Source organism: Ursus americanus, chromosome 1 (assembly GCF_024610735.1).
Source record: "Ursus americanus isolate L20-20 chromosome 1, mUrsAme1.1.p, whole genome shotgun sequence".
Taxonomy (NCBI): Eukaryota; Metazoa; Chordata; class Mammalia; order Carnivora; family Ursidae; genus Ursus; species Ursus americanus.
This window is the reverse complement of record NC_142127.1, coordinates 41,601,179-41,620,029: the sequence shown is the minus strand read 5'-3', so window position 1 is coordinate 41,620,029 and position 18,851 is coordinate 41,601,179. Positions and strand designations below refer to the sequence as shown.

General features: G+C 34.9%; 1 protein-coding gene across 3 annotated transcripts in view; it reads left to right on the top strand.

Moving 5' to 3' along the window:
* Positions 1-18,851, top strand: part of KCNH7 (potassium voltage-gated channel subfamily H member 7) — a 456,827-nt gene that overhangs the window by 307,142 nt on the left and 130,834 nt on the right. For all 3 annotated transcript variants that reach the window (XM_087864433.1, XM_087864420.1, XM_087864413.1), the window contains exon 3: positions 3,871-4,026. In XM_087864433.1, coding sequence (XP_087720559.1) covers positions 3,871-4,026 — 156 coding nt within the window. The remainder of the gene's footprint in view (positions 1-3,870; positions 4,027-18,851) is intronic.

Below are 18,851 nucleotides of genomic sequence, written 5' to 3'. Positions count from 1 at the left end.
TATGTGCTGTGGTTCCCTACTCCTCCTTCAACCTTACCTACTTTCCAACCCCTTCCTACCCCACAACTCACATACTGCACTAGCTACATTGGCTTCCACATCATTCCTTGAGCTTACAGCCCTGCTTCTAACTGAAGACTTTTGTACTTGCAGTTTTCTCTGCCAGCTGCACTCTATCCATGGAGCCACATAGCTAACTCCATTACTTCTTTTATGTCTTTGTTTACATGTCATTTCAAAGGAAATGCATTCCTTTGAATGTTTGAGCTGTTCTGATCTATCATCTTATTCTGCTCTCTTTTCCTTCATTGTACTAATTTTTACTTGATATATTAGGTATCTATACATCTATTTATTATGCCAATATAAATTCTATAAGAGCAGAAACTTTGTTTTTTCATTGCTGTTTTTCTCATCAACATCTGAAAACCCAGAACAGTGTTTGACCCGGTATTAGGTGCTCAATAAACATTTATTGATTTTAGGGGACATAAGTATGCCCTGTGAATACAAACAGTAGAATAGGGTGCTTGGGTGGCTCAGTAGGGTAAGTGTCTGACTTCGGCTCAGGTCATGATCCTGGGGTCCTGGGATCGAGCCCCACGTCTGGTGCCCTGCTCCTCAGGGAGCCTGCCTCTCCTTCTCCCTCTGGCGGCTGCTGCCCCTGCATGTGCTCTCTCTCTGTGTCTCTGTCAAATAAATAAATAAAATCTTTAAAAAAAAAGTAGAATAAAAAACCTTTACAGTAGTTCAAAGGGAGAAGTCCTAGTCTTTTATTTTAAAATGTGAAAGCTAGGGGTATGCTACCAGTTTATTAATAAAAGAAAAATTATTCTGATTACCTGAGTTTGCTTGCTCTGTGGCTACAGTTAAAAACATTCTAGACATTCTATTATAATGAGCATTATTCCTCCTAAGCAGCTTTTCCTGTTTTGAGAATGTTTTTACTCAGGACACAAAACATGGAAATGAACCTAGGTTTAACTAATATTTGTATAATTGCATGTATAATTGTAAAATTATTGGATAATCTTATTGTAAATTAGCTTCTTAACAAATATTATTAATTCCGTTTGACTACTGATTCATTTTAACAAGATCTGAACTTTTTATTTCTAGACTGATTTCGTTCTCTAATTTACATATTATTGAGTGTGTCTGGTTATTTCTTCATTGCTAGATTAGTGTTTGCTGGATTGTATTTCCATTTCTATTTCTCCCAATGTTGCATTCAAGAACAGTATTTAGGAACACACAGTAATGCCTTCTTAAAATAATGTGACTTAGTAAAGTAATACCTTGACAGAACTTGGAGTTTGCAGAATGATGCAAGCTAAAATGTTTTTGCTCTATAAAATGTATTTGATTCTCTTTCTCTTCTAAATTCCATGTTTCTGCTTTCAATATCTGCTTTCCAGGATGCTTTGCAAGATTGATGGAAATATTAAATCCAAAAACTAAAAGAGAAAAAAATGTGAATGTGAATTTCAGTTGACTTTAGAGGAGATATATTGCTTAATAGAAACACACAAGAAACAATGCTAGTGGGCAGTAAATCCCAGATTAATTACACATATTCAATATGCTATGGAGCCAATGCATGTAACTGAACTTTTTTATAAAGCACTATAATTTTATGATTTTTAGCACTAGCCAGTAAATTTACAAGCATTAGTATTGCAATACGTGATTTTGCCCCTATTACCAGTAGCAAAATTACTGTGCTCTATTACAAGCCTATTAGACTTCTATTCCCACATTTTTTATTTAGTGATGTCTTAAAAATCTGTGCTTTATGTTTTGTGGTACAATCAACAATACACTTCAATTGTTGGAAGATTTGAAACTGCTAAGTAACAAATCTGTGAATTCACAATGATATTCTAAATGATCCAAGAAATGTCATTTTAAGCGGTAATATCAATATGTATTTTGGTTCATTAGCAGAATACACAATGGCTATTTCTAGCATCTTCCCAGTCTCTCTGTTTAGCCAGTTTGTATTGTGATGCCTGGCCTGAAGCAATTCTATTTTTAGTTCTAATGGAACAGTCTTAAATTGCTTATTTTCTGTTTACTAAAGTCATCCCGTTTGTTACCATGGAAACTATGACAAGTGCTCTAGCTAACTATTTTATTAAATGAATTGAAGATATAACTGAAGACTGTGAAGGTGCAGCCTGTCATTCTTAAGACATATTTTTCAACATCTGTAAAATCATGGCTGTATTTATAGAAAATATGAAATTAATTATAAATAAGGTCTTCTACATTTCAAATCTGGGAGGCTATTGACATTTAAAAATCTGAATCATAACTAGCACATAGGCATCCCCAACTTACAAAGAGTCCATGTTCTAAAAGTGTTTTTGTGAATCAGTTCCTTGGAAATTAGAATATATTCACCCATAGAAACAATTTCATAAATAATAAGTAGATCTCTAGACCCACCCTCAAAAGCTCTTCCACCTGTGGGGTCTCAAACTATGGCAGTATTGGCAATAGTCTTTGTTCTCAGCTCTGGCAGTAGGAGCCATGTTGCAGGGGTAAGAAAAAGGGAAAGAAGTTTCTCATACTTATTTTGTTTTTAATGGTTATGGCGTGCAGAGGACACCATTTTAGACTACTAGTATCCACTGGTCTTAGGAATATCGGGCTTCCAAGTATGTTCTTCTGTTATTTGACAATACCTCTGGTCTCAGACTGTTGATCTCTCACTTTCTTAGATCTTCCTCTGTACCCAGGTCCAGCTTGCTCCCAAAGTGCTCCTGCCTTTGCCCTGAACCATCATTCTCCCCAAGATTCAAGATGGTTCCAGCCAGTTTAAAAAAAAAAATCAAAAAATGCTCTATTGTCTGAATAATTGAGAAAATTTCCTGAAGTTTTGCATTTTAAAAATACAATACTTGTGAACCCAAACAAATCCCTAACCTGAGGTTTCCATCACCATGATTAAAAAAAGAAATATCCAGAGGGTAAAGATGTGAGAAAGCTGCTTTAAGGAAATAACTTAGTTCTAGAAGTCAGGTTCAAGAAGTCAGTCAGAAGTCAATTGATTTAAAAGAAATCAACATCTTAACAGTATTCTCTAAATCTTGGATCTTGGATTTTCTGTTAGAGGACGGATGGCAATAGTTAATTGTAAGCTGAGTCATCCTTTTGTTCATCTCATTTCCAGAAGATTCTAATAAAATATATCTTATTAGCCCCATAATTGAGCTTGAAAAAGAATATCATCTTTCTGGTAAAGGAATCAAATTAACACAAAAATATAGACAAAATTTTGTTCTTGTTTTCTAGCAGATCACAAATCAAATAAATTCATTATAAATTGGGCATTGTGAATTTCTCAGAAAGAAAGAAAAGAATTATTGGAACATATACAGAGTCAATAACTTACTATTTTGTATCCAGGAGACTAAAAGAGAAAAAGAAAATAATTTACTTAGCACTAAAATCAAGATGACACAAATGAGTTATCTTTACTGTTTATACAGCTATATTTTATATAGTTTCAGAATTAATCAAAATATATACAAGAAGGCTGAGTTTTTCTACAAAGTTAAAGAATATGCTTTTTTTCCCTATACAAACTATTAGGATGGTGAGTGTGAAAACAGATGAGATTTGATATCTGTTTTTCCATAAGGTAATACCTGAATTTGCCTGTAAGGTCTTTATGGCAAAATTTGTGCATTTTCATGTAAATATATGTGCAATGAAATATGAAATAAAAGTCAAATTATTTTTGTTTAATTTCAATAATCATTTATGATAGAAAATTCTAAAGGTTTATTAGAATTTGAATATTACTAACACTTAAAAATGAAGGCATATTTTTGACCTAACACTGATTTTTCGTCTCCTTAGGGTCCACTTTCATCTGTAACACTCACATAATACCAGTGAAAAACCAAGAGGGCGTGGCTATGATGTTCATCATTAATTTTGAGTATGTGACAGATGAGGAAAACGCTGCCTCCCCAGAGAGGGTAAACCCAATATTACCAGTCAAAACTGTAAACCGTAAGTAAAAGGCAACATGTACATAATGCTGTTGATATTCTGCTAACTGATATTACTGCTACTAGTAATTTTAATACATTCTTCATTTGGGTTAGTTTTTAAAATATGTTTGCATTATAAGTAAAATAAATTTACATTTAAAAAAGCCATAGCTGCCATTACCCTTTGTTACCTTACAGACTTGACCAGTCGCTTTTACAGCCGTTTGACTTGGTTTTACCATTGTTAATTCAACCAGTCCCCTACTGATGGACATTTAGGTTGTTTCCAAAATTTGGCCGTTACAAACAATGCCAGAATGAATTGAGACATGCGTGTATACTTCTGGAAAATTATTTTCAGGGTAAGAGTCTATAAGTGGGATTCCTGAGTCAAAGGGTAAATGCATATGCAGGTTTTTTTAGATACTACTAAACTCCCCTTCCTAGGCTTTGAACCATTTTACACTACCACCAACAATGTATTCGATCTTTTTCCCCAAAGCCATGCTAACAGAATGAGTCAGTCTTCTCCATATTTGTCATTATGATAGGTGAGAAGTAGTACCTCAATTTGTTTTAGTTTACATTTCTTTTATTATGAATGAGGTTGAGATATTAAAGCACTAGGATATTTCTTTTTCTGTCAACTGTCCATTTCTATGTATACATTTTTTGTCTTTTCTTTTTCAAAATAAGTAAATAAGTAAAATAAGTAGCACATCTCTTCACAGCAAATATTTTTTGTGTTTTTCCTGATTTTTGTCCTGCAAATGTTTTGTTGTTGTTGTTTGTTTATAGTGCAGTTAAATTCATCAAACTTTTCCTTTGTTGATTCTGAATTTTTGAGTCACTATTAGAAAAGCTTTCACCATTCCAAGGTTGTCATTTCTTTTCTTAGAACTTGTACAGCTTTAGAATCTCTGATACATTTTAAGTTAAGCTTGGTTTATATTGGTTTATATATATACACCTTGGTTTAACAAGGTATATATTTAATTTATCACTTTATCAATGGCTCTCCAGTTGTTGTAACATCATTTATTAGAAAGTCTATCTTTTCACCAATAATTTGAGATGCTGCCATTATCACATACTAAACCTCTTTATGTGCTCGAGTATATTTCTGGACTTCCTATTCTGTTTCATTGGCTTATTTATCATTCAGAATCATACTGTTTTAATTATACAATTAATCTCTGATATAACATGCTCCCTTTGACATTAATTTTCAGGAGTTTGAGGTTTTTTCTTGCTAAACATTCTACATGAACTTTAAAAAAAACTTGTCCAGATAAGGAAAAAATTCTTTTTTTTAAATGGATTTGCATCAATTTTATAAATTAATTTGAGGAATATTAACATATTTATGATGTTGAGTCATTCTATAGAAGAATATTATATGTATTTTCATTTTTAAGTCTAGTTTTTGTGTCTTTCAGGAGTGTTCACAATTTTGTCTTACTCTTTAGTTTGCTACTTGGCATTTAACTTTTTGTTATTGCTGAGATTACAAAGAGGATCTTCTCTTTCATTATATCTTCCGATTATTTTTAAAGCTAGTGATTTTTTCTAAGTATGTTAATTTTATATCCTACTATTTTAGTGAGTTTTCTTAGTTTCCAGTGGTTTATACATTGACTCTCGAGTTTTTCAAGTGTTCTATCATATCAAATAGAGATTGTTATACATTTTCCTTTCCAATTCTTATACATCTAATAGTTTTCTCTTGTTTTATTGTGCTAGTTATTCCCTCCAACATATTATTAAAAAGAAATTGATGGTAAACAGCATGCTTTGTTCCTGATTTTTGTGTGAATGGCAAGGGTTTTTCATTAATTCAAATGATAGAATTTGGGTTGAGTTGTATGTGTTTTAAGGCTTTCCATTCACTTATATTTATTAAGAATGGTGTTAAAATTCATAAATTGCCTTTTCAGCATCTGTGGAAATGAATGTGCTATTCTGTTTTTTTTTTTAAGATTTTATTTATTTATTCGACAGAGATAGAGACAGCCAGTGAGAGAGGGAACACAAGCAGGGGGAGTGGGAGAGGAAGAAGCAGGCTCCCAGCGGAGGAGCCCAATGTGGGGCTCGATCCCAGAACGCCAGGATCACGTCCTGAGCCGAAGGCAGACGCTTAATGACTGAGCCACCCAGGCGCCCCTCTGTTTATTTTTATGATACATTTTATTAATGGGGTTACTAACATCTCTGAAAGGGGTCACGTATGATCATGATGTATTTCATTTTGTATTATGCTATTGGATTCTCTTTACCTAAAATTAATTTAGAATTTTTACGTCAGTATTCATTAGGAAGACATCTGTAATTTGTGTATGTGTGTGCATATGTGCAATTTCATCAGGTATTGGTATCAATGTTATAATTCCTTTAGAAAATAATTCGGAAATTCTTTTCTATTTTCTATGCTAAAGTACTATCAAATAGTTTGGGGATTATCTGAACTTTAAAAATTAAGTATGAAATCATCCAGGGCTGATAGTTATTTGTGGAGTAGCTTCTTGACAAATTTCTTTCTTTTTTTCTCCAGAGATTGGACTACTCAAGTTGTCCCTCTCAACTAGTATCAATTTTAATGTGTTATTTCTCAAGAATTTTATGTAGATTCTAAAAATTTATTTTAATAGTATTATGCAAAGTAGTGTTTTAGGGTTTTTTTGAGATTTCCTTGGTTCTATTTGCTTGTTATATATTTAAAACACTTTTTAGGGGCGCCTGGGTGGCACAGAGGTTGAGCGTCTGCCTTCGGCTCAGGGCGTGGTCCTGGCTTTATGGGATCGAGCCCCACATCAGGCTCCTCTGCTATGAGTTTGCTTCTTCTTCTCCCACTCCCCCTGCTTGTGTTCCCTCTCTAGCTGGCTGTCTCTATCTCTGTCGAATAAATAAATAAAATCTTTAAAAAAAAAATAAAAAAAAATAAAACACTTTTTAGTTTTTCTCTTGTTTTAGTTGTACTTTTTTATATATTCTGGAGTTAGGTTTTCCTTTGTTTCTTATAAGAAAAAATAATATTTCTCTTTTAATTTATAATTATAATAGGTATTTATATTTACTGATATAACTCTATGTTTTTTCTTATACTAACATATTCTATGTTAAATATAATCTCTTAAAACGTCATTATGTTATGCTCTCTTTGCTTTTTTAAAAACTTCAACTGCATGGGTTTTGGGTTTGTTTTATCCTGTTTTTGCTTTTATTTTGTTATTTGAAAATATTTGTATTTTTTTTAGTAGTTGTCTTTATAAGAAAATTTTATATAATGTCCTTAATCTCTCTTCTTTTCCCTCAGACACCGTATTTTGATTTCTTACTATGAGCAAGAATAAAATTAACCTGTAATTCTTTTCCTCCCCTTTCCACCATGTAATTTTAGTTAATATCTGTTCTAACTCTTATCTTTACATGCCTAAGAATTGTCCTCTACCATCCAGTTTGTCAATTTAAATTATATTACTTGATTCCTAATTTTTACCCACAAGGTACTCGGTGAACTTATTCTATATTTCCTTCTCCTCTCATTTTGCTTTGTTGCAGCATTTCTAGCTTGTCAGAGGCTGTGATATTCACATAATTCTTACTTCTGTTTTGGTCTTAAATTTCTAGTGAAATATATTCAACCCTCACCACTAGTCTTCACCCCCCACCCCAAAGAAATGATGTTTTTCCAAGGCTGCTAACTGAGGTCTTGTGTGTTTTTCAAGTCACTTTTTATCATCTCTTTAGTAACCAGTGCTCTGACCATTCAGGTCACAGACCTACTCTCAGTATTCCTTACACAGTGTGGAGTCTTCTTCATCTGTGGGTAAACCATATTTGATATGTGTTCCATCACTCTGAGACCTTTGTACTCCCCTTTTCTTCACTAAGTTTCTGCCTAACTCTACTGCAATGTGCTTTCCTGAACCAATTCTGCTGATCTTAGGAATTTCTTTCCCTGCCTATATGTTAATTAAAGTGTGTAATTTCTCTGTCTCTAATTACTCTTTAGGCATAGTTTATGGATATTTTTACTTGTCTCATTTATTGATCTCTATGATTTTTAGGAAGCTCCATGAGGAAATTGGAATTCAGGTATCTGTTATTGTCTGTGGGGAGCCTTGCCACAAAATTTTAATATTTGAAAAAAAGAAACTGTTATCCTGTATATAAATTCAGATAGCAAACTGCATCATTAAACCTAAGTTGAATACTAAATCAAATGCATACCAGCTGAGAATTTTTCATAATATCAGTTACTTCCTTAGGTATGTCCAAATGACAGTACGATATTCTGTTAAAGCAATATTGGGAGAACTATATTAATGTAATATGATTCCAATATACTGAATATCTTACTCTGAACAATATCACACCTCAGGGAAAACTCTTTATCAAAATCACCAATGTGTCAGTCTCCCAGGTGACATATTTAAAAACAAAATTGAAGTACTTTAAAAAAATTATTTGTAATACCAAAGTCTTGTTCCTTTGAGTTGATGACTATTTTTATTTCTTTATATTTCCCACTAACCAATTCAGTCATTGTTGAATGATTCCTGGGAGTATACTTTAGGTAATGTCAGCCTGTATCTTGGTCACGAATGTCAATAAGATTTTTTTTGGGGGGGATGCCTGATTTTATTTCTTCATTGTCTTCACAAATTCTTCATTTTCCCATAGAACAGCTATCTTGCATGGTCCATCAAATTGGACGGAAGTGAAAAAGGGAGTTGTGTATCAGCAGCATAACTAGCAAAAAAAGGGGGGGGATTTTTTAAAAAAGAAAGTATTCATTTCAAACTGAAATACAAATGGAGAATTGAAACTTTGGTTCCTTGAATGGAAGATAATCTATACAGTAGCTTCCCAGGGTGTAACACATAATCTATGCAGTTTTACACTCTGATAAAAATAGCATCTCATGTGTAAGCCATAGCAAATTCAGTAGGAGTGCTTTTTGTTTTATGAATATGAGTGGTTTCCCTACACTGCAGCTGTCACTCCTATACAGAGTCATTGGGGAAAGCATAAATATGCAGATAAAATTGTTTCCAGAGCATTACAAAAGACCATTGTTTACAACCAGTATATTAGATTTGATGATACCCTTCCATCATTTTATGCTCTGGAATTTCCTTGACTTGATGTCAAGGAATTTTTGAAGTGTTGATTGTTAAATTGAGCAGAAAAGTTCAAGAGAGGGGCACCTGGGTGGCACAGTGGTTAAGCATCTGCCTTCGGCTCAGGGCATGATCCTGGCGTTATGGGATCGAGCCCCACATCAGGCTCCTCTGCTGTGAGCCTGCTGCTTCCTCTCCCACTCCCCCTGCTTGTGTTCCCTCTCTCGCTGGCTGTCTCTATCTCTGTTGAATAAATAAATAAAATCTTTAAAAAAAAAAAAAAAAAGAAAAGAAAAGTTCAAGAGAGACAAATTACATTTGGTAGCTTCTGATACTATCCAAATTCTACTTTGTATTATTTCCTATTTTGGGAAAAATCCTGCTGATTTTTTTTCTTAAAGTACAATTTTACTACCTGTGTGAAATAATGGTATTAGCTATTTCAGGCGTCATTCCAGTGGTGACCACCAAAACAAACAAAAAAAGAAATAAGAGAAAATCAAATCTTGATACACCTCTTTTTTACTGAAACATCTTAACTTTCAAAATGCCTAATTTCTTATCTAAATAAGAAATATGTAAGTGTGGGGAAGTATGGGGTGTGCAAGCCCCCCAAGTGTCAGGATTTAAGTGAAAGTAATAGAGAAAAGGCTACCATTTGTTTGAGAAGATGTGGGTTTCTGTAAATGTAACTGCCTCTCCTGAAATGAAGACAAAATAAAGGAAAAAATGTGAAGTGACAACACAAGAAATACAGATGAGAAGAAGGTGGAATATTAAATTGAGAAGTAACAGAGAAGAGGCTGAATGCACAATAGAAAAGATGTATCATAAAAAGGGACTATGATAAATTGGGCTGAGAAAATTCTAGATACTTGTATCAAATAAAGTGATGAATCATTTCTCAGTACAAATATCTAGCTTCTGGGTCAGGAACCCTACACAACTAAAGTGAGCAGCTTTCTCTGGGAAAAATGAATTTCTCACAGACGTATTCTCTGTTGAAGATATAGAACCAGCCACAAATAGATGACTTATTTCCCCTGGGATGAAGCAAGTACAGGAGAGAGTATTATATTGATAAGTCTATCAAATTGATAAATACTGCATAATTGAGTCAATTAATTGCTAAGTAAAAAAATATAAATGCCAAATAAAATGTATAATTAAGCCTTTTCTCATTGATGGTTTCTTTAAAAACCCTAGAATCTGAAGAATGGAAATAATATCAAGTGGAAGAGAAAATTGTACTTTTCCTACGAACTAAATAGGGGCCACATCTAAAAAAACTAATAGAATGGGGAAAATGTGTTCTCTTTTTTTTCTGCTCTAATATCTGTTTCTATGAAATATTTGCACAGTGTGGAAGATAACCAAATTATGTGTTTTTGCTAATCAAGTTTAAGAGACTGTCACTTTATTATTTAATATATTTATTTATTAATATATAACCTTAAATATATTTAAGGTTCAGTTTAAATTATTTACAAGTATGTTTGAGTTTTATGTATCTATTTTATAGCAGGGGTCTAGGACCACAAGTCTGACTTTCTTTCACGCACATGCACACACACATTTTGTTTGTTGAAAATTTTTAACGGAATTTAGGGGGACCTCAATTAAACAAAAATTTCTTGATTTAACAATATACATCCAAACAGAAAACAAATGCATTGTATGTTTTTAACTTATTTTAAAATCGGAAAGTCAGTTTGAGTCACTATGAAAGTTGATCTTAAGCTCATATCCCCAAGTAAACTTTAACTAGTAACGTTTTCACTCCTCATATCAGTTTAGGATAGTTTTTGTTTAAATTTAAGTCTACTTAATATACTCTTGCCATCATTGTCAAAAATCTATGAAATGTTCTCATTTTACTAAACTTGAAATATTTCTTGGGGCACCTGGGTGGCTCAGTTGTTAAGCATCTGCCTTCGGCTCAGGTCATGATCCCAGAGTTCTGGGATCGAGCCCCGCGTCAGGCTCCCTGCTCAGCAGGAAGCCTGCTTCTCCCTCTGTCTCTCCCCCAGCTTGTGTTCCCTTTCTCATTGGTCTCTCTCTGTCAAATAAATAAAATCTAAAAAAAAAAAAAAAAAAAGAAAGGAAAAGAAATGTTTCTCAACAAGAAAACAGGCCCACATTGTTTCTTTTATTTACAGAAAGATTATGAACTTTATTGTTTAATTTATACATGATTATATAAGTCAAAACTATATATGGGATCTTAATTTTTTTTCCAGATCTTTCACTGTTTTCCTTTACCAAATATTTTAAACTTTTGTCAGGCTTCTCATGTCTCTTAACCACAAATCCTCTCATTGGTCCCCACAGTTACCCTCACCTCCCACACCTCAGAGTAAGGGAGAAGGTGCAGGCAGGAACTCCTTTAACAAGCCCACCCTCAGCAAAACGTTCCAGCAATGTTAACTGAGGCTCAGACTTCACTTGCACCCATTCTCTCCTCCATGCCTTCAAAGCCTGTCCTCACCAATCCCAGCCCCTGCCCCCAATATTTTCCACTGGCTCTTTTCCTTTTCTTCACACTCATGCTGCTGAGAGTAGCCTGTACTTCAGCAGACACATTGTTTCTATCACATAATATTTTCTCAAAGTTTTAATTAGTCAAGTTTGTTGCCAACATTTAAAAATTGGAAGATTACACATAAAACGAAAATCTCTGGCTTATTTGGAAAAATATGAGAATCTGACTACATGTTGGCAATAAGCAGAATACTTACAAGCAGAACACTTTTCAATAAGGTGTGCACTCCCCTGTTTGCCGCAATCCTCACCTGTCCTTATTGTCTGTTTCTAGCTGGCTTTCATTATTTATGTTGTCTCTTCCTAAAGGCATTTGGATTTTCCATATCTACTCATTCATTTTCCTTATTTTCTTCATTTCTCGGCCCACTATAACTGAACTCTGTTGTATTCTATATGTTGCCCTCTAGGTTGAGTGTACCTTGTTAAATCTGATTCTTTTCTCTCTGTTCCTTTATGTTCCACGACATACTCTTTTGTTTCTTTTGATCTCTGTGGCAGCTAATCTGGGACCATTTTGCTATTCCTTCTACTCTACTCATAAACGCTGTTTGTTTATCCCCCAGTAGCAGCTCTTATTATTCTCCTTAGTCATCTTCTGTATACACCCTGGTTGGCCAAACTCATCCATGACCTACAGGGTAAATACCCCTTCACAAATCAGTATCTCCAGCTCAAACTTTCTCTAGACTTTCCTTACTACTTAGAACTTCATATATTCAACTGCCCATTGGACATCTCCTTTGGAAGATTTTTAAATTCTGGAAAACTTAGCATTTCAGGTTAAGACTTATCTTTCCATCTCCAACTGCCATCCACTCATTCCATCAAAAAAATCTTGCTCTTTATACATCCTGAATAGTGTCATCCAAGCCACCACAGCTGGAAACATGGGGTTATGCTAAACTTCTCCTTCTCTCTAATCCTCTCTTCTCTCAACCAAAGAGTGATCAAATTCTATCATGGAAACATTGTGGCTATCTCTCTCACACAGCCCTCTGTAATTGCCTAGTAGGTCCCCAACATATCTTTCATGGGCTGATGCAATGAGCTCATAACCGATACCCCTGCGGTCAGCCTCTTTTGCTCAGGATCAAATGTCACACTGCTGGACATCAAATTATAATACTCGGCTTTTTATATCCTTTAAATAGTTCTTTGTTACTAACAAGATAAAACTCCAAAGTCCTGTGCGTTATACAAAATACCTGTGGCATGACCTCTATACTTCTCTAGCCTTATATCCCATCACTTCCCCCCATCCCATCCTGTATTTCAGTGGTGGTTCCCTGAAACCACCACATGCTTTATACAACCTTGTTTATATAACATGCATCCCCTCTAATAGAATGCCTTCATCCCTCTAGGATTCTTTCTCCAAAGAACTTTTTATCTATGAAGCATTCCTAACTTGCCTAGAAAAATTTACTTGTTCCTGACTCTGCGACATCATGATATCTCATACCTGTCTTTACTACAGCATTGGTCATATCTGTTTGCCCAGTGGACAAGTCACATAAATGACTGAAGAAGGCCATGAATAAAAATAGAGAGAGGGTAAAGTCTGTGGAAAACTGCAAAAAAACCTACCTTATTTAAAGTGGTCAAGATCCCTTCAGTTCTAGTTCATAGCGGGGATGTATTTTCTTCCATGCATCCCCAACCTCTTGCATATAATAAGTACCCAATACATTTTTGGAGACTATGAAACAGATGAATAAGTTATTTTTTGAGTAATTAGTTTCTTTTTTTAATTTTCCTACCGAATGAGCATTAGCCAGTGATTCTCCAAGTGTGGGACCATTGGCATCATTTTGCAACATGCTTGAAATGCAAGTTCTTGGGCCTTACACCAGAACGACTGATTCAGAAACACAGAAATTCAACAATCTGTGTTTTAACAAGCCCTTCAGGTCATTCTGATAGCCACTAAAGTTTGAGAACTATTGGTATAAGTTAATTAATGTTTACATAAACCTATAAAGATAAATTTTAAATGAAACTAAATGTGAAAATATAATAAAGTTAAATTTTTATAGTCTCTTATTCTTATAGTTCTTTTCAAAAGTGAACTTTTTAATCTAATCTAATCTTATTAAGGTAGGACAAAGGAGATCCCATTATCTTTGAAAGGATTAAAATTATAGTCTCCAAATCAAAAGAGAATTTCTACTTTTATGCTTATTAAAATAAAAGTTTGAATTACTCTAAAAGCTTTGACCGAAGCTAAGTCTATACACACAAAATGCAGCTGGTAATTTACGCAATTATCTAACTAATTTAAACCACTAAAAATGTATTTATGGTTTGGACCCAATATTCTGAATAATTGACACATAAAATATATATTTGCCTGAATAGCTACATTACTCCCTCAAATTTGCATCTCAGTTTTCAGGCCTCAAGCTAAGGAACAAAGAAATTTTCTATATCCTGGCTTATAAAAGGGCATTCACAGTGTTTTCACTATTCTCCATTGGAGCTGAAAGTTATTCTTTAATTCGAAGATGAAGAGCTGCAGTAGTAATATAGAGTTTCCCCCTCAGTGAGCATTACTATAGAAACAATCTATTATTCAGAAGAATTTAATTAAAGGTTTTACAACGTAACTAATATTGACTATTATCGTAGGTTTGGAATTTTCCTCTTTTTAAAGATTAAATTTGATCTAGAAAGGGAACTTGACATGGTTGCTAAAAGAAATCTGGGAAAAGTTCAGTCACAGGTTGCAGTCAACTTTATCTTAAGTTTTCCCCGTAGAATTTGGGCAAAATACGTATTTCTAAGATCAGGAAAATTGCTGGTAGTTGAAAATATTATGTTTTATCTCTTTATTAACAATGAATGTTAATGACTGCCTAAATCAGAATATCCATGCTAAAAAGTCCTCATGTGCATATCATTTGGAAACATTTGTTACCTAGCAACAACCAAATCAGGGACAGTCCCTATTCATACTGCACTTGGGCAACTGCTCTCTGTACCATTTGTGTTTGGAATGTTCCATCAAGAGAGTCCCTGTCAACGTGCTAACTATATGGTCATCCCAGATCAATTTAGGTTCAGATGTTATTATGTTCACACATTTGAATGGCTTCTTTAACCTGGCATTTGGAAAAGGAAGAAATCTATTGAAGAGAAACACAGTAACATTATCAATAAAGGAAACATTGATATATTAAGTAGTTATCACATAGAAACCTTATTAGGTATGTATACTACTGATGTGTTTGCTTTCATTTCCAATCCCTCTGCACCGAGATATTTTTAAGTTTGGGTAGCTGAAAGCAGCCCACCACCCTGCCCTGTTTTCTGCCTTCTCTCCTTTATCCTAAAACTGTCTTTCTGCTTCTTTGCTTTCACGATGACCTGGCCAGGTTGGAAGCAGTGTCTCTGAGACATCATCAGCATTTATGAACCTGTTCCAGAAGTTCTCTGCTGCTGCAGCTCCCGTAATTGCTGTCACTGCTACTGCAGCACTAACTTCCCCCACCTCCGCGCATGTGTGCCATGCGCTACTGGGTCAGGACTCACATTGCTTCAAGATTCTAATTCTGCCTTATTCTAAGTTGCTGCTTTTTCTTTGGTATCTCTCACCCTAGGAAATCTCCCAGGAGTCTTAGTCTTTTCAAGGCATTACTGACCACATTTGCTCCTTTAAAGGGTCCCTAATTTAGCTTCTCATTTACTAGGTGGATGGACTTCCTGGTGATCTTTTCTGGTCACTAACATTAGGACCACACTGGCTGTACTGCCCATTTGTCACCCACTAATCAGGTTAACCAGGTCAGTACTGAGTTCACACTGAGTGATCCTTTTTCTCAGTCTAACTGCCAACTACTACTTTCTTTGACAATATTATGGGTTGTTCTAGCAGCCTTTGGGCAGTATCGTATACTCATTACACATTTAGGAGTGGGAAAGATTTATCTCCTTGCAGGGTACCTCTGTGGAAATTTATCCCTAAAAAGACAAGGCAGATATGTCAATTATCTTCCCTGTTTCTCCCATCAAATTCGATCTGTTGCTCTCTCTGACTCAGAGATTAAAGTCATATTTCTCTGCACATCCAGAGCTATTTGGCTGGAGAAAATCTCACAGTGATCTTAAGGCTTCCAATTTAAGCGTTAGATGTGTGAATACCATGATTTTAGAAAGGTACATAGACAGTAATTCACTATTCCTTATTTTGTGTGATAATAGCTGATAGTAGACTTAATTCAGAAGATAGGGCTTTTTTTTTTTTGGACCAAAATCTGGCTATTTTTCCTGCCCTGCACTGTGGACACTGTGCTATTCAGCCAGACACCTTCCTCAGGACTGGGACAACCCTGCTGCTGGGAATATTGGCTACTGAGTACCCACAACTCTGCTCCTCATTGAGAGTTGTAGTCAAAGACAGGGAACTGCCTTATGTAGGTTATGGGCCCTCTCATGAGGTGGCTGTAGCAGGTGACTGGCTGTTGCAGGGAGACAAAGGCCAGATACCCTGACTTGAATTTGGCATCACTCGGAAGGGCCTGTCCAGCTCCAGAGCTCCTAAGAGGGCTGGCTAAAGCTCCCATTGCATTTGCATGAGTTTAACTTCCTTTGTGCAATCCTGTCTCCCTCCTTTTCCTCAGGAATATCTCCTGAGAACGCTCCTCATAAGACCTTTTGCACAGATCTTTCTTAGGATCCAACCTCCCATTGCCTCTACTCCTTTGTGAGGGGAAATATATCTGCTCAGGGTCTTTACAGTATCCCCCATTTCCCACCCCCCATACAGTCCCCTCCCTTACCCCACTGTATCCTCTACTTTGCATGACTTCTTGAACTAAATTTTCTCTCTAATTTTTAGTCCATAATTCAATGAAGCAGAACCAAGCAAGAGTAAATTGTTTCCATTTATATTTAACTGGGTTTTCGTAGTAAAATTATTAGATAATCAAAGTTCTAAGAGTTTGCAGAAATGAAGAGAAGTCGAATGAAGAGAATGATTGGGAACTTGTAGTTGTGAGGAAATTCAATGATCAGATATAAATGGAGGACTTTGGGGAAATACTTGTGTTTCTGCAAGAAATATTATTTCTAATATTCCCAGATCGATTCTTAAATTAGAAAAATTGTTTTCTTCCAAATTCAAGTAGATAAGAACCAGCTCCCAGAGGAGTGGATAAGAGAGAAAGAGAGAGAAATAGCAGTTCTAAGGTCTGATGAGGTCTTCTCCATTCGGAAAAGTTTAGCAAAACTATATTCTAAAGTCCCGTTATCACGGGAGATCAGATAGAAACGTAGCTGTGATCATTATAATTTTGTGAAAACTATGATTAGCATAAATATATAAGCAAAGAAACTCAGAACTGAAAGGAACATTAAGAGTCAACTAATCCCAGGGAACCCCAGGGGAGGTTAGTAGAAGGGTTTTCCTTAGGGGTGGGGGATTTTGTTATTCATCCTCTGATATCAAAAATAAAAATGTGTGTATGCATTTATCTACATTTATTTAGAAGAGAGTTATGATTCTCATTAAATCCTCAATATGGCTATTTATGGCCCAGGAAAACACCAAGTCTTGTGTAAAACTGAAATTGAATAAAAGAAACTGCTGTTTTATTCTCACTTTATCCTGATTTCCTGTTTGGCCTTGGGCCACATATTTAACATCTTTGTGTATAAAGATTGGAGTCATAATTCCAGGCTTTTTAAAGAGAACGATGATGGATTATCTGTGTGCCTATATGGGTGAGAAGTAAAACCTCTCAGTTAAATACGACACAGGATACATTTAGATGAAGCTTCCAAACTTTATATTAGGCAGCTTCTTAAAAGTGACATGTTCTGAGAAAGACATTGTAGAAATAGTTCATTCATGTGTGTTATAAACTAGATACATCTTAGATAAAAATCATGTTCGTGTAAGCAGTTTATCAGTACTTACAATTACGTGAGAGAGTGTAAAAATGGGTATTCTGTTGTTCTTATTTCAGATTTGTCAAAAGTTTTAGGAAACAAAAGGCGAAATAGTATCTATTTTGGTTGTTTAAGTTAAGAAGCAAATATAGTACAATATGGAGACTTAACTTATAAGGGTATTTTTCAGTGGTAAGAACCGTGACAGGATTATACTCGTCTATGCTTTATATTTCATGCCTGATAGTGCTAGCATTGAACAAAATTCTCAATGTGTATTCTTTCCGGATGAGCTGCAGTTAGACAACTAAATCTGTAATGCAATATAACATGGTCATATGAACCTAGTGATGCAGAAAAGACCATCTGTACCACCTTGGATATGACCAAACTACAGGAGCAAACCAAATGCCTTGTGCGGTCATTAATTTAAGAAAGGCAGTGAATTGTTTTTAAAGGAGGAGGGTAATGTAACTGATGAAAAATGAATAAAAGTAGGCATTGACCTTCAGTGCATTGTAGTAAGCTTGCAGAATTGATTTGTAAACTGCTTTACAAGTCAATTCCATGTGCATTAAAAACTAATCAAGTGACTTTGATGCAGTTCACTGATTTTTAACTTGGCAATTTACTTAAGCATATAAGAGTTGTTAGTAGAATTATGTAAGAATGCTTGCAAAACAGTTACTGTGATACACTGTTGTTTAATCTTATTTGCACAGATCGGTTACTCTCATCTACAATTTATTAATCTAGAACTTAAAGGTGGATATCTTTGGAGTTTGCGCATTGTGTCATTTATCAGAAAGATAAATTCAGTTACAATTGTATTGAACACTGTTAACTACTAGCCCACAAATGAAAGCTTACAATAATAAATTAATCTGCTTAATTCTAAAATTTTCTGTAATGGGTATTTTACATAAAATGAGGCATTTGAAACATTTCTGTATATTAGAACATATACAGAACCAGAATGGCAGCAATTAATAACCTCTGAAAAAGGTAAAATTAACAATTAGAGTTGCATCAGGTATGAAGGGCATGGTAGAGAGTTCACCATTTCCATGAGCTACTGAGTTCCACTCAGTCAATCATTTTTGGTAAACATGGGTCAATACAATTCCAGAAGGCTAAGATTATCTAATTAAGTTGGTGAGAGCAATTAAATATCCTGGTTTTCCACAGTCAGAATTGAAGCATATTATCACTTAGGATCTGCTTATAGAAATTCATTTATCATGCTCAGGCATTCTGTCAGAGGTGGGATTTGGTAAGCAAAATAGTC